The following is a 23,371-nucleotide window of genomic DNA, read 5'->3' on the forward strand; positions in this document are numbered from 1 at the left end:
AATAACTTATTAACTATGTTACACTTTTTGTTCAGCGGTCGGATGCGAAATGGGACGATGAATTATTAGAACTGATATTTAAAAATCGACTATCGCCGAAAATAGTGGAAACACCATACTTTGATGCATTTGTTAACTATTTGTTGAACGGAGATTTAAATTCGCGTTCATCGCGTGAGTTTCGCGTGAATGAGGTGATCCGTGGTTTACATAGAGCGGGTTATACTGTTGGTGCAGCTTCGATAAAGTCGTCGTATGATAACCTTCATCCGAGTTTAAGAACTTTGGATAATGTTGTAGGATTGTTTATGAAGTGGATTGGGAATAGTTGATATCATTATAGGTATGTTGGTTTGCTATAACATATAGGTATATGTGAAGAAATCAAGAATAATGAGATCAAGTACATTGATTTCTTATGTACCATCCTCACTATGACATAAGAATAATGAGATCAAGTACATAGATTTCTTATGTACCATCCTCACTATGACATAAATATAAAGAGATCAAGTACATTGATTTCTTATGTACCATCCTCACTATGATATAAGTATAATGAGATCAAGTACATTGATTTCTTATATACCATCCTCACTATGACATAAGAATAAAGAGATCAAGTTCATAGATTTCTTATGTACCATCCTAACTTCAATTGTAAGTGGTAAAGCAAGAATGTACCATTCTCAGTACGTCATAAAAAGGTGCAAATTAAGCACTTCGATTTCGTGTCAAAACTAAAGGCAAATTTCATTATTTAAAAAATACTAAGTGCGCCGAAATGTTGACTGGAAACTCCATTTAGAAGTAAATGATATGGAATTAGGTTTTGGATAAAAATCTCATGAAGCAATACAGGTTGTATGTATGATATAAAAAATGACGAAACTTTTAAAAATATAAACTGTTGTCTTATGTAAATTGAAATAACACAATACCATATCAGAAATCTAGTGGTTAAAACTTGGTTGCCTTATCATCACATGCATGTATATGAACTACATATATAAAGTTCAGTGTGTGCATGATACCGCACATGTAAAATTGGCATCCTCCAATTTCATTTAAAACATCGTTTGTTTTGTAAGATGTTCTATGAACACGGTAAGTTGAAATCACCCTGAAAACAGCGAAGTCTAGTTTACAGTGTATTTATGCATGTTCTACCAATTTATATTTTTATCGTTTAACAGGGCATCTAAGCTCATTTTACCGCTGTCTAGAAATTTTCTTTCTTTAGAGTTTGGCTCTATCGTTTCGGTCGTTTGGGTAGACGAAAGTTTTTTCACTTGTGGTTTCGGCGTTTTGGAGCTTGTCAATCTTTTACGAGGTTTATTGAAGGGCGAAAGGAATCCTTTCTGTTTCAGTGGATTCGCCATGTTTTTTGTTGCGCTCCCCGTGTCGCACTCACTTTCTAGAGCAAAAGAATATCGAACTGTTTGTAAAAACATTAATATTAAAAAGTATCAGCCTATTCTCGCTGATTTAAGAAGATTTCCATTTTTTTCCACCACCTCTCCTGCCATCAATCCTTTTTAAAAAATAGTGATAAAGATCACCGTTGAGTGCTACCCTTACTTAGATCTATCTGCAAAATCTACAAAAGTTTAGATTGAGCTATTTTAGAGGATGATTGTCGTCGGGTTGGAAGACAACCTTTAAAACAAAAAACTAATTGATTATCATTTCTTTTGACTAAAGTAAATGGTTTGGAACCCGGGAGTATCGTTACATGTTTGTAAATGGAGATCGTCCAGGTTGGTATAGTCCTGAGAAGAACTTTGTTGTTGTTGACTGACGTTTCGACAACCTTAGCGATAGTCAACAACAACAAAAACAGTCCTTCTCAGGACTATACCAACCTGGACGATCTACATTCAAACATTTCTTTCGACTGTAAAGAATGTTCTGATACTTTTTCTATGTCTGTTCTAAAGTAAAACGTGATGAAAAGTATAAATACAAAGCCAAGCATACAGTTACCATCGTCAGCTAAAGCCGACAATCCTTTCGGAGTCCTTGGTAAAGAAAGAGGAGCGGCACGTTTGGGGGTCTTCGGTGTTTTGTCTTGATAAAAAGAAACGAAGATTTTAACATATGTTATCGATCAATGTCGGCGCCATCTAATGGCCAGTAATATATAGTTCTTCGCTTACCTTCATTTGTTGTTCTTTTCATCTGCTCATCGTTTACGGACTGTTTCGTCTTGTTTTTCTTAGCTTTGCTTGAGGATTGTTGATCAAATTCGTCTGCCAATCGTCTCTTTTTCGAATTGACCTTTTCGCTCTTTCTCGACGACGACCCAGATTCCTGTGACTTTTTGCTGGTTTCGTTGCCATGACCAGTACTTGTAGTGTCTTTCGTCTTGTTTTGCTCTGACGCATTGGCACTCGCCTTTTTTGACTCCTTCGTTTTACTTTTCGAGGTAGTTTTCGATTGCAACGAATGTTCACTTACGTCACCATCTCCAGACACGGGATTGGACCACAGCCATGACGTAACTTTCTTCGCTGACATTGCCGCAGGTGATATGCGGGACGTAGATGTCTGGTGAATGCCCTCGCTGTTTTTCACAGGACTCTCGCTCGGCTGAGTTTTGGCTACGGATTTATTTTTGGCAACAGTTTTCTTCACGTCTGCAGCTTTTTCATTTTTGTTGTCTTTCTGTAGTTCCTTACCCGTCTGCCCTTTCTTGCTTTCGGTTGATGACCAACTGCTTGAAGAACTTGACGAATTCTCACTATTCTCATTCGTTTCGTTCTGTTTGTTTGCAAACTGTCGCGTTGAACCGTTTTCGTTTTACCGTCTGTTTTGCTGTAGAAATATCGTTCGTTTTGCCGAACCTTCTCTTGATCCGAGTCTTCCGTTTCACTACTTGAATCACTGGAATTCTCGCATCGTCCTTACTTGTTGTTATTTTCGCCTTCGAAATGAGATAGCCTCTTCTGCCGCTTTTCACGTTCATCTTTCTCATCTCTTCCGACTCCGAATCACTACTAGAATTTCCATCTGAAACATCCTTCCATCCTGTGAGTGTGAAACTTTTCACGCTCGAACTTTTTCCTTCAGTGTTCATTATTTTCTTTTTTGGAGTCTGAGCTTTTTTTTGTCCATTTTTCTCATCCTCTTCCGACTCCGTATCACTACTGGAATCGCTGGAGATCTTGCCATTTGAGGCATCCTTCAATCCCGTCTGAGTGAAACTTTTCTTCACGCTAGAACTTTTTCCTTCAGTATTCATTATTTTCTTTTTTGGAGTCTGAGCTTTTTTTTGTCCATTTTTCTCTTCCGATTCCGTATCACTACTGGAATCGCTGGAGATCTTGCCATTTGAGGCATCCTTGAGAAGCTTCCGGTTGAAACTTTCCGCGCTCGAACTTTTCCCCGTGGTTTGCATTGTTTTCTTTTGGGAGGGGATCGCGCCAATCGCTCTTTCACTGCCATTTTTGTCTTTAGCAAGAATCTCGTGTGATGGACCTGTATTCTCTCCGCGCTTTTTACATGAAAATGCTCCGTTTCCATCAATTTTACCACCGTCTTTTTCTCTTACATCACCGACGTCCGTCTTCTTCACATTAGCACCACCGTCCTTCGCTTCGCCATCATCTTCCTCCATATCTTCCTCGTCAGAACTCGAGTGACCTCCATCAACCGCCGTAGTTCCTACATTGTTTTGATGATCAGCATTTTGATTATTTGGTTTATCAGCGGTTGTTTTCCCATTTTCATTTTTCGTCCTTTCCATCTTCTGTATAGTTGGAGGGTAACTGACGCTGAACACCTCGCTTGCCGAGTCATCTTCTCGAAAATTATTTCCTGAAGCTCTCTTATTGTCGGTAGTCTCCTAGCTGGACTGGTGAAGCCAGAGTCATTGTTCCCTTCAGGGGGGTCATCCATGTTGCTCATTAATTCAGCTGCATTATCTATATAATGGCACAATAGTTACCATTCCTCGCTCCAGACACAAAAGTTATTATGTCGTAATTACAATACACAGTGATGGTATGTCCTATAAAATGGATCATTCACTGGTCATTGAGCAAATAAGAACACTTTAACAAAATTGTGAGAGCACAGACTGGAAAATTTTAGACCCAAAGTCCCAAACTAATTCTTCATGCAAACGATTTGAAAACCATAATTTGGCATTCCCTCTGTTCTTCATAAGTTAATTTGCATGTGACAATTTCTCCACAGTTTCGTTGTTTTAATTTTTTTGGGTACAACAGACAGTCTTTTAGAGATATAGTGCTCACCATTGTGCAGATTTCAATAGTTACAACGTGCAACAGAGCAATTGCCATTTATATGCACGAAATACTTGTTAAAAATAATACTTTGAATAGCATATTCCTGCACAACAGGAAAATGATTAAATAGGTATACCTGTGAAAGCATAAACCTCGTCTTGGTCACGAATCAAGTGCACAACATTGTACCATTTGGGTAGAACTGCATTGAGTGCATTTTTCAATGTCTTGATCTCCACCCTAACATTGCAAATTGCGAAATGAAGATTTTATTTACTTTGCCCAACTGACATCATTCATAAGGAAATGTGCTTTTTCCATCCGATTTGATCTTAGTTCTTGGCATATTGTCACCAAGTATGTTTTCTAATGTTTGTATTCAACCACAAGATATGAAGTTCATAATGATTGGATGAATATATAAACTTACAATGCACATTTAACTTTCAAACAATCTTGGGAACATTAAAATGACTAAAAAACATTTATCTTCCTCTTCTAATTGTTGAGTATCATAACACATAATACTTCTTCAAAAGATTACAATATGTTGTGATTTTTTTGAAAAAGACCACACATACTTTTTGGAATATACTTTGTTCAGAGTGTTTTCCACCTCTTTCATCAAATCAGACACCTGACATTTCTTGTTTATCACAGTCTAAAAGTAAAAAATAGTGGTTGCATTTTAAAAAATTCTTCGAAACTTCACATGTTGACTGTCTGTTTATTAAAGAAGATAGAAAACTTAATCAAAATGTTGGATTACTAAACTCGCAACGTACGTATACATGGTGATCACGTGGTTATTGCAAAGTACAGTGATAAAGATAATATTTAAAATCAAAGTTCCTTGCTTCGAGTTTTTAAGCTTAAAACCTCTCAAAAAGTTTACTGAAATATTTCCAGCGACAGAAATCCAACAAAAATACCATCCACGTGCTAGTGCCACCACGTACAAAGAAATTTGCAACATAATTTCTTACAAATCATTTCAGAGAAGTTACAAACAAAGATCGCCTCTACAACCTACCATAAACCTATAAGTCCGAAAATTGATGACAACGCTGATGAAGCCACCAGGTAAAATTTTACGTTCCTTTACGGCTTTTTCTGCCATTTTTCAACCCAGTGGTTGGTTCTTTAGTTCCTATGGTCTAACAACCTGATATATTACATATATCCCATCCCAAGGGTCCCAACGACAAGGTACCAACCATCTCCCAAAGCATTCATATGTATCAGCCTGCTCGAGCCCGCAATAAACGTAAGCCCGTGTATCACTGCCTGAGTTGTAAACAAAGATGGCGAAATTTGGAGGAAGAGGTATCAATGAAAAACTTCCTCCACCTCGTTTAGAGCACTTTGTCATGACAGAAAAGCTCGGACAAGGGACATATGCGTCTGTATATAAAGCATATCGAAAGGTTTACGCATGCAATTTTTAGTTTTCTAAAAAACGGCGTGTAATTCCACACTTGCATCAAATGTGAAAGTTCTATGATATGAGCACTTCTCAAGCTGTAGATGGCTACCATCTTCAATCTAGCAACCCCAAAAAATGATTTTTCATCTTTTATAAATGTCATACAGCACAGCGACATGCTATAGCCATTAACCAGGGAAGTATTCCCAGTTTTCCATCAGCAACATTCATATATACAACTTGAGTGACTCGTACTAATTAATACAACATGATATTCTACAGCTTTCTTCCCTAATATTGGCACGTGGGTTGTCCATTTTTTACAGTTATCCTGTTTTTATATTTAAGGGCGAAGCACGTGAAGTTGTTGCCATTAAGTGTGTGTACCTGAAGAGGCTTGGAAAGAATGCTATTGAAAATCTACTTACTGAAATCAAACTATTGAAGGAGATAAATCACGATCATATCGTACAACTTATAGATTTTGAGGTTTGGTAAAGTGTTTATCATACCAGTACATAGTTTATTGAAACTAAGCAAACATTTAGATCATAACTCTGTTATCTAATGATGGTTTGACACTCTGCATCTTTGAAATGCTCAAGGTTTATTTTTCGTTTCATGCACAATTGTTTTTGAAGGATTCAGATGTGATTGAAACAGTGGTGGATTTATAGTGGGTGAGGGGGGTACATAGAGGTGCTCATCCCTTTAGGCAAGGGTCAACAGGGGGTGCGTAGAGGGGTGCAAATTGCACAAAATAATCTTAAAATCCATCGTACTTTTAATGGAAAAAGCCTTTATTGACTTCAATGATAAAGTCAATAAATGCTTTTTCCATTAAAAGCAGGATGGTTTTAATATTATTTTTTGCAATGGATGGATTTTAATATTGTTTTTTTTCCAAATAAATATTATTGACAGACATATTGAATGTCGATGATATTTATTTTGATTCAAAGGTGTCAATGATAATTATTTTTTTGACCAAAACAGGGAAATAGTATCCACTTTAGTAATGAGTAGGTTAATAAATAATTGGCTTTAAATCGCTGAACTTCAGCTGCACACTAAGCCAAACACCCCCCTCCCCCCACTTTGGTAATGAGTAGGTCAATAAATAATTAACTTTCAAGCTGAACTTCAGCTATACACTAAGCCAAACACCCCCACTTTGGTAATGAGTAGTTTAATAAATAATTAACTTTAAATCGCTGAACTTCAGCAGTACACTAAACCAAACACCCCCCTGAAAAAAAAACCTTGCCAGATCCATGACTGTATTGAAACAATAGTTGCGTGGAGTGTTTTTAATCATTCTCATGCCAAAGAGCAACAATGTTTCTTTCTTTTTCTTGTAGTGGAATAAAGAATATCTTTTTTTGATTATGGAATATTGCAGTGGTGGCGATCTTTCGAAATTCATACAAACAAAACGAAGTCTTCCCGAGAAAATTGCGAGAAGGTTTCTCCAGCAACTTGGTGAGTGTTATTTGCTGCGGTACGGCCTTCGTTCCGCTATGTTTTTATTAAACTTTGTTTGATATACGCGCAGCGTTAGCACTGCAATTCTTGCACAGCAAAGATATTGCTCATATGGATCTAAAACCTCACAATTTGTTGCTGTCATCAAAAGAAAATGCCGTATTAAAGATTGCAGGTGCGTATTAAGCTTCTTATTCATTTTGCAACACAAGAGTGAAACCCATACACATGGGTAAAGGCATAAAATAAGTATAATTTCGTGAGAGCACAATGGTTATAGGACATATAAAATAGACGACAAATTTCTTTATAGCAAACATGTTTTGGCATACTTTATGCCATCAAGTGAACAAACATAGGAAGTTTACATGATAAACTATTATAAAATAAATATGTAAAGTTTAAATTATACACGGGCAATCAAAAAGAAATGCTCAACACCAAGAAAGAATTTAGTAGTTTAGCATTGGGACAGTTGCCAAACATCAGGTATAAGTTGCGCAAAAATGGTGTATATTTAAGTTGTGGATCCTTTTCTTGCTTAGTTACAGCTTTGCATCATGTAGGCAAGCTGAATTGGATGATAATCATCACTATCCAACATTATTAGACAAAGACTGAGCCGGTTTTTTGACGACTTCATGGTAGTATGTTTTCAAGTCTCCTTTTAGTAGTCTACATATGATATCTAATAAGATATGATCATCAATAACTCCTAGCTGCTTTTGTGAAATTGATGTATAACATACGTAGTGTCTCGTTTGTTTCGTCAGCGTTTGTCATGAAGAAATCAAGCGTTGACATTTTTTCGCAATTTTCCAATCAGCTATATTTAGATAAGTGTTGCCACTTTAGCTGCACGGCGCTCGCTTCCACCTCGTATTTTCATCATTTTGAACACAATTATCTTCAATAAGTATATTTTATTTCATATTTTTATCAAATACTGCTGCATGAACGTGAATTTAAGAAATAACGATAGCTGTCGTTTGATTTCTTTCCCCGTAGATTTTGGCTTTGCTCAATACCTCAAACAAGACATGGACAGCAGCAACCTCCGGGGCTCACCCTTGTATATGGTAAGTATACAGCTTTATATATGGTGGAGGAACATATGATGGGAACCTTGTAATCAGAGCCCATGCAAGCTTATTTCAAGAATATGAATTGCCGTTAGAAAGTATTTTATTGACGTTTCGTCGCAAGGCACGACATCTTCAGAATGATGATATAATGTTACAACGCGGACTCGGTCCGAGAGATGCGAGTAGGCATCATTAGTTTTACTTTACGTTAAATACTTTCTTTAAATTTTTTCAATAGTGGCAGTTCATATTCTTGCAATAAGCCGGGCTCCAATGTTCATTACGAGATCACGTTTCCCGCCTGGAAAATCCATCGCCACTGTCATAACTGATGGAGTAACCATTTATATTTTTATGGTAGAACATCTATATTACAAATACTTGGTAAAATATATAGAAATACGTGCGGTGGAGTATACGGCCATAGTTTCATAGACATAATGGTGTATCTACTTGTATACATGGTTCGCCTGCTTGAAGAACCCTCAAATAGGAAACTCGCATTTTAGTACACACAAAATGCCCTTAAAATAGGGAAAATACCTTTGAAAAATATTCGTGTGCGCGTCGTGTTTATTAATTACCCGAACTCCTTTTGTAACGGTTACTGGGTACCGTTGGAATATCATCATGTAAATTTGAATTTCAGTTTTTAATAATTGATGTTTTTTGTGCTTGAAAAGGCCTTGAAAGTGCGAAAATTGGGAAAAAAGAGCGCCAATCCAGTATATATACATTTTTATGATAGACTACACAGTCAAATGTAATCCAATGACGTCTTCCGTGAATGAAAACTTTATCTGGAATTTTCTTTTAGTTGAGCTATTTTTGTCTTCTCTGAGCAGACCGTGTTGAATCTTTTTCCAGGCTCCTGAAATGTTTTGCTCCACAAGTTATGATGCTTCCGTTGATCTGTGGTCTGTCGGTGTTATACTTTACGGTAATTAAAGCCTGTTAAGAATGCGATATTTTCAATTTGTTCATTTTGTTTAAAGGACCGCCATTAAACCCTCTTCTTATGTTATGATCCGACACGACATTGTTGATCCTTAAGTGATCCACATTAGCACGTCTACTCCCTTCTTATCCTTAGTGATCAAAAAAAATGTGTTCAGGCATCTTATGTTAAGAATCTTTTGAAACATTGCCGAAGGAAGCGCGAAGTTTGACCCGTAACCCGTCGAGCCTCGGCCAGAACTCGGCATAATCTGACAAAAGTAGAACACATTTTCATCGCCAGGTATTCTTTACAACTGTCCTTTTTTCATTTCAGAAGCGTTGTTCGGTTCTCCTCCATTCAGATCACGGACGTTTTCTGAACTCGAGAAAAAGATCAAATCTTCACGAGAAATCACGGTATGCATGTGTTGCTCTCTGCAGAGGTGCTAATGCTATTGGATCCCTTGTCAAACAGACTAGCCAGGATGTATCGCTAACGGGCGCTTTGCAAATGACTACACTATTTGTACCAATTATTAAACTATTTTATATACACTTATATACACTTTATATACACGTAGACTAGAAACTAAATACTACAAGAGAAATGACTCAGTCAGAGAATTACGCCCGAATTCTAGAAGCTCACTTAATCTTGTGATCAATAGAGAAACGAGTTTCCCATTGATTAATGGGTGCGCAACCTCCGTGCTGCACTACGAGCTGCTAATTACGAGCGAGCTTCTAGAGTATAGACCTTAGACGTCCTGCTTTGCATTTTCTATTAGCACCGTTGAAAGATGTGACAAATTGTTTTGGAGTCAGACTCGCCAAACATGCTTGTTTTGACTTGTTCATCAATCATGAATGCCGCTTATTCGATTTCTCTAGCTTCCTGTTGATTCCAAAGTCTCACAAGATTGCCAAGATTTGCTACTTTCCCTGCTTCGACGCGACCCGAAGCAGAGAATTACATTCGAAGAGTTTTTCAATCATTCATTTCTCGACCTGGAGCATGCACCTTCATCGCACAGTCTACAGAAAGCGGTAAGCTACGAATAACATCTATACGCCGAACCATGTGTACAATAGAGCTGCGTGTCTCCTCAAATTTCATCTCAGTTTCTGTTTTTTTGAAGAAAAAAATCTTGCTTCAGTTCTTGTTTTTTTTCGAAGAAATGCATCGCTCTATTGTGCAACCGACCTGAAATTGAAACATGTAGCTACTTTGTCGTATTGCCCAGTAGCTGCATGTGTATCTGTCCATTGAGCTATACACATACAACTAATCTGGACTGCATATCTTTCCCGTGTTACCTAAATGCAAGCCGTTAGTACAGTAGCTACGCACAATATGCATCTTTTCACTTCTCGTTCAACTTCATGTATGCAACTGCTTCCTTTTTCGTGCACTTCTAGATCTCGTTAGTGTCAGAAGCTGTTAAACTTGACGAAGCTTCAAAGTTTAAGGAAGCTGTACAGATGTATTCAAAGGCATTGGATCACTTTGTGCCGGCCTTACAATGTAAGTTAGTGAAAAAATACCAGTTTTTCTTAGTTTATCAACAATTATTTACGCATTAGGATTGATTTAGGGTAGGGGTGCAGGGGTGCACACTCCCCCACCCTCTAGTCTTGTCTTGAATCACATAAAAACACCGTCAAACAGGCCACTGAAATCAAATGCAAACTAGACGAACTAACTGACATCTTATAAAGAGTACAGCACCCTACACACAGCAACAAAATCATCCTGAATCCATCCCTGGTGGTTCTATGGGAGGCGTTACTGTCGTGTCTATCACCTTGGTGTTTTTGAACCCAACCACAACCCGCTCGAGTAAGTCTAGTACGAACTCCCCCTCCAAGGAGGGCGTTTATTGCATCATTTACTGTATTCCTCGAAAACCTTTCGAAACACGACAAACTTTTAGTTAACATCCGTTAACGTTCGTGAATTGCTTCGAATCATTGTTCCAGGTTGCTTTGGATAGCGGCCGAAAAATTTGCATTATAAGTGTAAAAGATCGGACTGGCTTCGCCATTGACCCGACTATGTATGTGTTCATGTACTTAAAAACGTATCTTTTTTCAAGACGAACGAAACGCAACCAAAAAGGATGCCATTCGCCAAAAAGTATGTCTCGCTGATTTCCTCGTTTGGCAAGCACGGTAAGATCAAGCAAATCATGTGTGTTTTTAATGATTCGTTCGCCTTTAGGTAAATGGATACATGGCCCGAGCGGAAGAATTAAAACAACACTTGAAACGAAGATCTTCCACCAAAATTGAAATGGAGCCAAGGAAATTATTACGTGAGTGGACTGTTGTTGCCAATTCGGAGAACAATAACTAGTTAATTCTCACTTATATCACTATGTGTGAATGTGTGAATGAATAATGTGCGAATGAAAAATGTGTGAATGAAGAATGTGCGAATGAAAAATGTGTGAATGAAGAATGTGTGAATGAAGAATGTGATTGAAGAATGTGTGAATGAAGATTGTGTGAATGAAGAATTTGTGAATGGTGTGAATGAAGAATTTGTGAATGGTGCGAATGAAGAATGTGCTATTAAAAAATGTGTGAATGAAGAATTTGTGAATGAAAAGTTTGTGAAGGAAGAATGTGCAAATGCGAGTGCCATCTTGGATAGACGCCAATGCACACACGTTGCTTTCATCGTTATGAATAGACAGGGATTAGTGGGGATCGTTGTTGTTTCTATTTCATATAAGGTCGTCATCAGGTATATCAGTAAAACAACAAGGTCATTTGGCATGTGTTTTGATTCCAATATTTATACTCGTGCGACTTTGTAGGTAGCTCGTTCACGACATTTTACCACCCAGGTTACGAGTGCAAAACCTTTCAATTAGCGGGGTTTTGTTTGAAAATATCAGATGAACTAATTGTACTTTAAAATATTTAGTGAAAACGGGTTGGTCAATGCTAGTTTATCGTGAACACGAAAGATTAGTGAACGGGTTGATAAATGCTAGTTTATCCTGAACACGAAAGATTAGTGATTGGGTTGCTTAATGTCAATTTATCGTGAACACGAAAGATTAATGAACGGGTTGCTCAATGTCAGTTTATCGTGAACACGAAAGATTCGTGAACGGGTTGGTCAATGCTAGTTTATCGTGAACACGAAAGATTGGAGAACGGGTTGGTCAATGCTAGTTTATCGTGAACACGAAAGATTAGAGAATAGAAAATTAGAGAAGAGAGATATGGTGTCTGAAACACAATTCTTCCCTTTCCCGCGAGAAATCTCATAAATTTCTTGAGAACTTGAAACATTCTTCGGGCAGCCTTTGTAATTGAAGAGAAGATTATGTCCTTAAAATACAGGATATTAGAAACCCACTTTCCCATAAGAATAGCAATAGATGTTTTGAAGAACTTAAACATTCCTAATTGTTTGACCAAAAATGGTTTAGTTTTAAAGCGTGAAAATTATCGTACGAGACATTTTTGCAATATTTCGTTGATTGTTTTAGGAAGATCCGCTGACGATAATCCTCAATTGGCTGATGGTTTGAAACTTGCTGAAGTCGCAGAACTTAAGGTAAGAGTCTAAATCGGTTGTCGATTTTTTGAGAAAGAGAATTTTCACTTCATTACATTTTTGTTGTAAATTAGGATGAAAATGGACTGTTTCCTTCAGCCTTAGAACAATATCAAACTGCACTGTCAGTGCTGATGCCCGTATTAAAAGGTATCAAGTTCAAATTATCGGTCAAATTCTCTTCAACCTCTCTAATGCCAATCACGTGGTAATGCCAATCACGAGGTAACAATAGTCACAATTTCTAGGAAAACACGTTTTTGGGAAGCATGATTTGCAAAGCAAATCTTATGTAGTGTCTTAACGTCATTCCACTACAATGAACATTTCCAAGAAATTAGCTCCCTTGATGATCTAAATGACAGATGATATGGTTTTGTTAATGTTGATTCAACGCTAAATTCATCTCACTTCATAGTATACTACCAATTTTTGCCCTGGCATTGAACTGTGCAATACAGACAAAGGAACCCAAACCAAACTGCATTTATATAGATCAGTAAGATACAACGGCTGAGCCATTCAAGGTTGCCATACAGGATGTACCAAAAAACAGTAGACCTTTATAAATTGACGTATTGTGTTAATTTCAAAGCCTGTCACTATGCTACGGGTGCCTAAAGTATCGCCAGCTACGTACATATAGTACATATCTTTTTTAATAACACAAAAGCTTTCTACTCCTAGGAATTAGACACAACTTCTTACAGAAAAACATGCACGGTAATGCAACTGTGAGATGAACATAGTGATCTAATAGGCATTGAAATTTCACCATAGGTGTGAATAATTTCACCATAGTTTCTTAAGGTTTTCTTCTTTTTGATACACCTTGTATTTGGGGCAAATACCGTAGGTCATAATCCATTGTTTTACATGTTCTTTGTGTGAAATATTTACAAAAACTCAGTACTGAAAGGAAGTATTTGTGCCGACAGGGAAATGTCTTACTTTGAAGATGCACTCCTGTAAAATATGGAAAATTTGTTTCAGAAACGTTTCCTACTGTATCCTGGCCCCTATACATTTGTTATAACCTCAATTGTTTCATGTACGTACTTTGGTTTTTCGGTTCTTTAGATTTGCCAAAGAGCAAAGTTAAGGATGTTCTTGGTGCTGAGGTAAGATAGAGAAATGCACACGCACCTTTTGTTCACGAAGTTCAAACGTCAGTTGATATTTAACTCGTATTTGAATTTGACCAATCAAATATAGCTGGCTCAAATATAGCTAGCCCCGTAGTTAACGTGCGTCTGGGTTTAACCAGCAAACATTAGCTGTTTGTTAAGATTTTACAAAACAAACATCAACTGGAGTGAACATGTGTTCACATATTGCCAAACGGACATGAACTTTTAGTTACCTTGTGTCATCCATTTATCATAAAAAAAGATAATCCAAAATCTCATGTTTTCGCTCAAAGCTAACTATACCTTTTCCAAGCTAACGATGAATTCGAAACCGCTGAACGCACGCGGCCTCAAAGCCCTAAAGCATCGTGTTTCTTATTTTCCAAATCGTTTATTTACCAACAACTGAGAAAATTGTTTAATAAAATAGAAACTTTGTCGTGGTGACAAATCTGAAAATAGTTCTAAAGATAGCAAATGCCATAGTGAATGGTAAAAGTAATATAACAAGTTGATAGTTCTTAAAGAACTGTTTTGTAAGAGCACTCCAATAGTTCTAAATTAAACAACACGATGCATTTCGGCAGACTACCAAAGCCGTTCATTCCTTCAGTTACGCGTCATGGAGACGTTGACACCTGAGGTGTAGTCTGCCAAAATGCATCGTGTCGCTTAATTTAGAACTGTTGGGTTAGTGCTCTTTACTTAAAACAGTTCTTTTAAGAACTATCAGCTTATTATGTTACTTTTACCATTCACTATATTTGCTATCTTTAGAACGATTTTCAGAAAATTATTTCTTTAGGTACAACGCTATATGCACCGAGCTGAAGAAATCAAAGCGTACATTAAAGTAAGTTTATGTAATTTTTCTTCTCTCGGTTTGAAGCCATAATTTTTCTGAAGGGGAAGCCATGTGCTGTGTTATACCCCCAAGATATGTTGATTTTATTCAAATTAAGGCAAGAAATTCATCCATATATCCGATAATGATAATATGCTTCAGCCTGTTTGCTTTGGGTCTCGAGATAAACGGCACGTTTTTTTTTTTTTGTTAACTCCTTGTCATGTTGTTTTCTTTAAAGTTATCCGAAGAAAAAACGTTGGCAATCGGTCAAGAAGCCGATGAACGTAAGTTAAACATCAAGATTGTTAAGACAAAAATCTTCTTTTCCAGGAGGTCGTGGGTTCACATCTCATAATCTATAACCGTAGTCGTGATATTTCACTCGACCTTGAGCCTGTGTTTTTGATGGTGTCTCGGTAATCACTTCACTGCATGTATTTAAGTGTATTTATTTATTTGTGGTCATACTAACATCTTCAATCACTAAAGAGATTGCCGCCCTCCCTTGAATGAATAAGCGTCTGGATCTTTTTTGTTGACGAAAGGTCAATCCTTCCCTATCTTGATTGAAGAAAGCATCCTTCTAACTTTATCTCTTTTTAGTCATTTATTTATTTGTAGTCATGCTCACATCTTCAATCACTAAAGAGATTCCCGCCCTCCCTTGAATGAATAAGCGTCCGGATCTTATTTGTTGACGAAAGGTCAATCCTTCCCTTTCTTGATTGAAGAAAGCATCCTTCTAACTTTACCTCTTTTTAGTCATTTATTTATTTGTAGTCATGCTCACATCTTCAATCACTAAAGAGATTCCCGCCCTCCCTTGAATGAATAAGCGTCCGGATCTTTTTTGTTGACGAAAGGTCAATCCTTCCCTTTCTTGATTGAAGAAAGCATCCTTCTAACTTTATCTCTTTTTAGTCATTTATTTATTTGTAGTCATACTAACATCTTCAATCACTAAAGAGATTGCCGCTCTCCCTTGAATGAATAAGCGTCCGGATCTTTTTTGTTGACGAAAGGTCAATCCTTCCCTGTCTTGATTGAAGAAAGCATCCTTCTAACTTTACCTCTTTTTAGTCATTTATTTATTTGTAGTCATGCTCACATCTTCAATCACTAAAGAGATTCCCGCCCTCCCTTGAATGAATAAGCGTCCGGATCTTATTTGTTGACGAAAGGTCAATCCTTCCCTTTCTTGATTGAAGAAAGCATCCTTCTAACTCTACCTCTTTTAGTCATTTATTTATTTGTAGTCATGCTCACATCTTCAATCACTAAAGAGATTCCCGCCCTCCCTTGAATGAATAAGCGTCCGGATCTTATTTGTTGACGAAAGGTCAATCCTTCCCTTTCTTGATTGAAGAAAGCATCCTTCTAACTTTACCTCTTTTTAGTCATTTATTTATTTGTAGTCATACTAACATCTTCAGTCACTAAAGAGATTGCCGCCCTCCCTTGAATGAATAAGCGTCCCGATCTTTTTTGTTGACGAAAGGTCGCTCCCCTCTTCCTTAAACGAATAAGGCGTTCATCTAAATCTTTTTTGCTTACGAATGGTTACAAAAGGCTGAACAAAGCACTTACAAACCTAACGTTGTAATATATTTGTTATAATAAAATTAATTGAAATTTCTTGTGTTTAAATCGGTTGAAACAATTGAAGCTCTCATTGTAGTCGTTATGTCCTTGAAACTTTTGTCTTTTTGTAGGATTTTGCTGCATTCAATGACGTCGTTGGAGCTTATTTTTGGATATTTTGATGAAGTACTGATTTCGATTGATCTGGATTACGCCGAAAGTCAGGTTTGATCTCTTGCATTATTTTAACAATGATTCGACACTCGACGATTGAAGTAAAGAAATATCCGCGTCTTTTACATTTTTAAATCCTTAAAAATGAAATTCCTTATTTTTTCCTTTGTAAATCTAAATTGTTTTTACCGCGAGTGAAAATCCGAATACTTGCATTGCACGAGCGATTTTCCGCGCTGGCTAAACTCACCGTGGGATTTTTTCAATGAAATATCGTCGTGAAGAAAGATGTAGTCCAGCGCTGTTTTTCAGCATTGTAATGTGGCGTTTCTATTTTTGTGTTCGCGCTGTCGTCGAAGCGATTATTTCAGCTGAACGTGAAAAAATGTAAAAAATTATAGACGGGGCTGGATTTGCTGGGGGTGATGCGGACTTCCTCTCTCCGCCTACGGAAGGCGGATACCTCTCCATGAGGTGAAAATATGGGAGGAAGCTGGAACCAACCTCCTTCCGTGGACAAATATCTTCACAACTTGCCGCGTGACCAATCGTCGTTGTCGACATAACGTTTGCTGAAGACATCAAAAATATGTCGACGTGTCAATTCGTAATCATATGTAACACGAATACTTAATTTAAGCTAATGTAAGCCAATATGATAATGTAAGCTTCAGACTTAAAGAACCCTTAATGTGTTAATCTGTTCAATAACTGGGTGTAAATTACGGTATTATCACGATGCATTAGCCATTTAGCTTGGCCCCACATACAGCAACCTTTAGCGCCTTCGCGTTTTTTTTTGTTGTATGTACATTTCGTCTTTGGTTTTTTCTCTATTTTGCACATTTTAACTCTAGAGCTTGTATCGTATGAGTGAGGCGAATTTCGCATTCAATCAACATTATCACAACCATAATATTGGTATATTTCACTCATCAAGCGAGTTGATTTGTTTTGGAGGCCTCTATCCCACCCGCTGATGTAGTGCATAATCCCTGTTATATCCAATATCCAATCACGCTCGACAAGTATTAGGACAACAGGGGGCACTGCGAGGACAATAGAAACTCGAAACTGAAATTTTGCGAACGCATCGATTGTGGGAAGAGATTTGTGTTTTTCAGTCTTGCCTCCTATCCCCCCCCTTCAACGAAACAGGGGGGTGTTAGAATTTTGTCATCTCATTCTGTTGCATGTTCTCATAATAGTAATTCACCCATTAACTACGGATTCAAAACGTGCGATGATTTATATTTGAAAACAAGTAGCTTTACATTTATCTTGGCAATACGTAGCGTATGTTTATTTTAGTAAATTGTTTAATTCGAACTATGAAGAATATTTGTTAAATAGCTGTCAGATTAATGCGTTAATTCAATTACGGGTACATAACTCCTTGTTTGTATCACATTTAATACTTACGCATTGCCAATTTTTAAGCTAATTCCTTACCACGTTTGACTCTAATTCCTTACCACGTTTGATTCTAATTCCTTATCACAAGAAATCGAATTGCATCTACGATAAATAATCGCACAACACAGTCACTGTGATCTTCAATGACGCCATTTTACGGTACTCAATGAAACACGTCTCTGACGGACAGGCGCATTTTATTCGAAGGGCTCTCGAAAATTTGGCAACGAGCAGTGCTTTTGTCTTACGAACTGATTAAATAGTCTTAAATATCTCACTACTCAATTCAATAGAGGATCTATTTAATTTTTAGAATACCTTAAAGGATTCGTGGATTTTTTTCGCGGATTTTTCAATTCGTGAAAATTCATGACAATGGATTTTTTATGAGGGTATTTCGATCTTATGAGCCTGATGCTTTATATAAACATTATAGTTCTCATTTTTTTTATTTTTAATGACAGACATGTAGTTTTGACTTAACGATAAGCCATCTTCATTGTGATCGAGTATGTCTTTTACTTCAGTGTGAAATATTTAAGATAGAAATATAAGACAGGCGAGGCTATACTCAACGGATAGATTAACTATTTATAAATTGTTGGGGATTAAGATATTTCATGTTTCACACTGTAAATCTTACAGCAAATTCATTCACGTTGAAGAAGGCTTATAGTTCAGTCATGTCCGTAAATAAAAATACAAAATTAAAAAATACCGTCGCTTCTATAAAATGTTTGGAACCATAAAATTGAGCACGATATACAAAAAAAAAGTTTGAGTAATTTACTTTGCTTCTAAAGCTTTTTTTGAAGTAGTTATTGCAAAGTGCTTGCTTCGTGGTTGGTATGTGGTAGCTAGAAGTTTATTAGTTAGACTTTTTTAACTTGTCTACGCAAAGTAGTAAAATTGCATCGAAGTAAAACATCGAAGCATCGAAGTAAAACATTAAAACATTAAAATGAAGTAAAACATCGACACAAAATTGCATCGAAGTAAAACAAAATGGAACTTTGTGAGTACTTACGTATGTTTTTTGTCTGACTTTGTAACTGTGACGAGTTACAGTTTATTACTGCAACTTTAACTGCTAACTAGTAGTCTCCATTCGGAGCATTGAAAATGACGGAACTATGGTTCCAACTAGTCCCTTCATTGTGTATGCTCGAAGGCCACAAATTCAAATTGAACAGGGCAAAGAACCCGAATCAAACAAGGCAGAGAAAAGGAATCCAAAAATGACTGTGCATTAAAATTGAATAGAGTCGGAAAGAAAGTTCGTGATTCTATAAGTAGAAGAAAGTTCGCGATTCTGTGATCAATTGAAGATGTTGTAGAGTGTACGTTGAGATTTAATATCATAAACAAAGATTAGACCTTTATATGGATATGATTTCCTATAGAGATGAGATAAGCGTCGATTCACTGATAACGTTTTTTGAAGTGTGCACGTACGAGCAAAACAACCGAATTTTCGTGCGGAGAAGAGGGAATCGGCCTCCGACGAGAAAAATCCTGAAAAGAAAGGTCGCGGGTTATAACTACTTGATGTTTGCAATTATGATTGGGACTTCATCGACGGATGTTGCTATACCTCCTGGAGTCCTAATGACTATTAAGTCCCATGTTTCCTCGTAGCTGTCTAAATCTTTAAGTGGACATAAGCGGCTCAATCATAACGCCAAAGACACCGGAAAACAGGCAATTGCCCGAACAACGGACACGCCATTCAAATCTTTTTTTAACTGGATTTCGGCGAAACCTGTCAGACATTGATGGCATCTACAAGCAGACGATCTAATCGTGAACGCTTTGCTATTTTTCCACTTTCTCGAAAGTTCTGTCGGAATGCTGGGAATCGAGTCGACGAGCGTGTAACGCACAATTGCACAAAGTGATTCTAGTCGCCTCTCATTTGTAAAGAAAGCGATCGCTATACTCGCGCAAGTTGTCCAGTGTTGTACGGTAAAAAGCGACGGGTGGTCTTCGAAAGTTTTGTTTATTTTTCGTTTTGTTTTCAATGATAGCATCGAAGTATGCAAAAAAACTGCTGTCCCACTTAATTTGATGGATTAGGTTTCAAATGCAATCGACGTTGTCGTTGAAAATATAACGACTCGATCACACTAACCAACGAAGTCGTTGCGCTATCGCCCTCGAAACGCGATATGTTGAAACGTAATTTATCATCGTGGTCCGTGCTGTCAGTGAAATTCGCCACCGCACTTTGTTTAGTGTACGCGAATTTGTCCGTATGCCTGGCTGCGAATTGCTACAAGGCTTTGGCGGAATGTCATTTGGACACTAAGTGCGCTCGCAAGCTGCTTCGCTACGCCAACGAATGTGCGAGCATTGTTAATACATACAACACGGATCTCAACATATCCTCAATAAATCCCTGTTCCAATTGTGTGTCCGCTCCATCAAGGCCCTACGGAAGACGAGCAAGGGTAGAGCGTTGTGGAAATGTAATTGTTATCTAGACGGGCGTTGTATATCGCTGAAAACGCGTACGGAGAAGTGTTTATCGATTGCGAACGGCACGTATCGCAAGAGAACTGGATGTACGTTAGCTAGGTCGAATTGTATGAGAGACACGAGTTGCCGTGAAGCGCAAAACGATTTCTTGAAGGAATGCGCGAAGCTTTTCACTCGAAGACTGTACCGACCGATGTCTGTGTAGTCAAAAGAGACTATTTAATTTGTCCAACGGTCGTCCATTATTCAACTGCGAATGCGACGGCTCCGAGGAAATGTACTGCCTTGGCCTGCAAGCGCATGCCGACTACATGAAATGCAGTTGGAAGGAACATAGGAGAGCTCGCAGGAAACTAAAGAAAAAACGATGTAAACGATGCAGGGATAGGCGTAGAGGCATGAAATGTGGTCGACGAGGCAAGGGGAGAAGAAAAACCTAAAATGCCTGCATTGAAGTCAAATCAGACTCCAAAGTTGAACTTTGGCATTCGATATTCGTTAAAATTGGTAGCGACGCTTTCTCCTTTTATATCATTTTATTATTTATTTTTGAATGATGTACCTTCTGTATTACGCTATTTGCTTTGACGTTTGTTTCGAATGGAATGGCTGACATTTATAGAAAAGATGTCGAAATCCGGACTTTGTTGGTTTGCAACCCGAGGTTGTTAAATCCTCGCTTTGATTTGTAAAGGAGATTGCGCGGCAGTCGCCTCTGATTTACTTCATTTTGTACATAACGGAACCTTTTTGTACATAGCTTGCTCATGTGTAAAACACGTTCTTGACATGTCTTATCGTGGAATGTTTTTGTGTTAATTACGAGAGATTTGTCGTTTCTTTATGTTCAACATCAACATCTGTCACAACATACTCTTGAGCGGTTGCCGACACATTCACTTGTACTTTTGCTTCTGCTAAATAAAATAGTTTTCAATAAATGGTGTGCATCTGCTAGCATTGCAATGAACAACGCTGTTTTTTTCCGAAAACGCACCCTGTGTCATCAGTGTTATTATACCGTGATCAAATTATTCTTTCATGGTAGCATAAAGCGATGCTAGCTTTAAACTGTAGCCGGGAGACTTAAGGCATTTACCTCTATGGACAGGAAATCATGCAGGCAATCTCGTTAAATGAATCCTGGGTTAATTTTAATGATTTTCCACCTCAGTTTTTTACAATATTGCGTCGAAAATCTGATCGTTGGATGCAAAGTGTTCGTGCTTATGTCATGTTTAGAACACCCGTCCACAGAGACTGGTCTCGATCACCAAATTAAATATTTAAGTCTTGAGATTTTTTAAACTGTACCAAATGCTATCGTACCTACCGGGAAATGATCCGATGGTATCGAAGCGAATGTTTGCCTATCACAAAAACATATGTTGGTTTCGTCGCTCCTTTAAAAAATGAGAACTTATTACGGTTTATATTATCGTGTAATGTACAATTTCTTGAAAGATAAATGTTAAACTTTTTTATAGCCAAATATCGTCGTGCTATCTATGCTGATATGCAGTTATTTCACTGGGTGACAGCGTTAATGTAGCTAAAAGTGTGTGTGGGGTTGACTGTGAATGGTTTTGCTTATAACTGTTTTACATCGAGTTTTCTTCCTCCATCCTCACTATGACATAAGAATAAAGAGATCAAGTACATTGATTTCTTATGTACCATCCTCACTATGACATAAGTATAAAGAGATCAAGTACATAGGTTTCTTATGTACCATCCTCACTTTGACATACGAATAAAGAGATTAAGTACATCGATATCTTATGTATCATCCTCACTATAACATAAGAATAATAAGATCAAGTACATCGATTTCTTATGTACCATTCTCACAAAACTATGACGTAAGAATAATGATCGCGATCTCTCTAGTGAACGCGTTGCATTGAACATGCTTTCGTACATACTTTCGATCACTCGTGACATGCAAATCTTCGAAATTCCATGCAATTCAATGTCATCTTTTCAAACACTCCGGAGTTATTGAAGATAACAAAGAACAATTATCATGCCTGTATGAGGTCTGAGCGTCCTGGCGTCTTCAAGCTGACGCTAATCCCTGACACGATTTAAAACAGAGCCAAACAGGCACTTAGTAGTTATCTGCTGGCGAACAGTCGATTGACTGCTGTGTTTCCCATCGTGAAATTGACGTTATGGCAATCTTGACGTCGACTACTCACTGTTTTAAATGAATCAAAACGAGGAAATATGTCATTCAAAATTATTTAGCAATAAACTGTTGTGCGTTTGACGATTTTTTAATTGTGCTTCCAGGTTCACAAACGGCTTGGAGCACTTTTTTTTACAAAAATGGCATCCGGAATACCTTAATAAAGGTAGTATATATATCGTCCGTCTTTCTGATGTGGTTTTTTAGAATATGATACATGGAAATCACGGAATGGTTTTTTTTCAAAAAGATGCCATCGTTACGATTGCATGATAACTATAACTATTGATTAAACAATTGTTTCAACTTGTTAACTAAACAATTATTTTTTCTGTCTGATTATTGTGATTGCATGGAAATCATTTAAAAGCGACTATCCGTTTGGCGTTACATAACGTGTCACGCAATCAACACGTACAGCATCGCGCTTTACATAACAGTAAAGATTTCACGATGAATTGATATGGAGATAAGGTGAAGCAAACACTGTCTTGTGCAATACAGAGGAGGAATTTGAATATTTACCTGTGATTGACTTACTCATTACATGCATATAGTAGTGTCTGTTTTGTTAAACAAATGTCTTGTGTATAAAGTAAAGTATTCTCTAACTTTGTTGTGTAATACTCCATTTAAGAAATGTCTTGTGTGTTTTTGGTTTATCTTTGGTGTGTGATTATGCTATGTCAAACAAATGTCTTCTATATTAAGTAGAGTTTACTGTGTCTGTGGTGTGTGACATTTTATGAAACTAGTGCATGTTTTGTGTATGAAGTAGAGTTTGCTCTATCT

General features: G+C 37.4%; 4 protein-coding genes across 7 annotated transcripts in view; 2 read left to right on the plus strand and 2 right to left on the minus strand.

Moving 5' to 3' along the window:
• Positions 1-966, plus strand: part of LOC124433281 (neuroblastoma-amplified sequence-like) — a 29,341-nt gene extending 28,375 nt beyond the window's left edge. The window contains 1 exon segment of the mRNA XM_046983042.1: positions 36-966. Within this exon segment, the coding sequence (XP_046838998.1) occupies positions 36-332 (297 nt within the window). The 3' untranslated portion in view covers positions 333-966.
• On the minus strand, positions 893-5,467 carry LOC124457123 (nucleolin 2-like). 2 transcript variants are annotated; one of them, XM_047007419.1, is made up of 6 exons: positions 5,287-5,467; positions 4,835-4,914; positions 4,390-4,493; positions 2,160-3,926; positions 1,987-2,070; positions 893-1,417 (listed from the first exon to the last, which is right to left on the minus strand). In XM_047007419.1, exon 4 carries the CDS (start codon positions 3,746-3,748, stop codon positions 2,750-2,752), a length of 999 nt encoding a protein of 332 aa, XP_046863375.1. In that variant the 5' UTR covers positions 3,749-3,926; positions 4,390-4,493; positions 4,835-4,914; positions 5,287-5,467; the 3' UTR covers positions 893-1,417; positions 1,987-2,070; positions 2,160-2,749. The 2 variants fall into 2 exon arrangements, with proteins under 2 accessions (XP_046863375.1, XP_046863369.1); XM_047007413.1 differs by having other exon boundaries at positions 1,981-2,070.
• On the minus strand, positions 1,167-2,520 carry LOC124433282. Its single transcript, XM_046983043.1, has 3 exons — positions 2,160-2,520; positions 1,987-2,070; positions 1,167-1,438 (listed from the first exon to the last, which is right to left on the minus strand). Exons 1-3 carry the CDS (start codon positions 2,518-2,520, stop codon positions 1,167-1,169), a joined length of 717 nt encoding a protein of 238 aa, XP_046838999.1.
• A 67-nt stretch (positions 5,468-5,534) lies between the features above and the next one.
• On the plus strand, positions 5,535-19,426 carry LOC124457086 (serine/threonine-protein kinase ULK3-like). 3 transcript variants are annotated; one of them, XR_006952537.1, is made up of 18 exons: positions 5,535-5,680; positions 6,028-6,168; positions 7,041-7,161; positions 7,235-7,339; positions 8,173-8,243; positions 9,117-9,189; positions 9,523-9,605; positions 10,080-10,235; positions 10,608-10,713; positions 11,285-11,325; positions 11,410-11,503; positions 12,695-12,762; positions 12,837-12,912; positions 13,843-13,883; positions 14,698-14,745; positions 14,978-15,023; positions 16,452-16,545; positions 18,224-19,426. XR_006952537.1 is itself a non-coding variant. In XM_047007379.1 (17 exons), the coding sequence occupies exons 1-17, from the start codon at positions 5,558-5,560 to the stop codon at positions 16,469-16,471; spliced, it is 1,413 nt and encodes a 470-aa protein (XP_046863335.1). In that variant the 5' UTR covers positions 5,535-5,557; the 3' UTR covers positions 16,472-17,938. The 3 variants fall into 3 exon arrangements, 1 of the variants encoding a protein (XP_046863335.1); XR_006952536.1 differs by lacking the exon at positions 18,224-19,426 and adding an exon at positions 16,896-17,938; XM_047007379.1 differs by lacking the exon at positions 18,224-19,426 and having other exon boundaries at positions 16,452-17,938.
• The last annotated feature ends 3,945 nt before the right edge of the window (positions 19,427-23,371 follow it).

This window comes from Xenia sp. Carnegie-2017, unplaced genomic scaffold (genome assembly GCF_021976095.1).
Source record: "Xenia sp. Carnegie-2017 unplaced genomic scaffold, XeniaSp_v1 HiC_scaffold_13, whole genome shotgun sequence".
Taxonomy (NCBI): Eukaryota; Metazoa; Cnidaria; class Anthozoa; order Malacalcyonacea; family Xeniidae; genus Xenia; species Xenia sp. Carnegie-2017.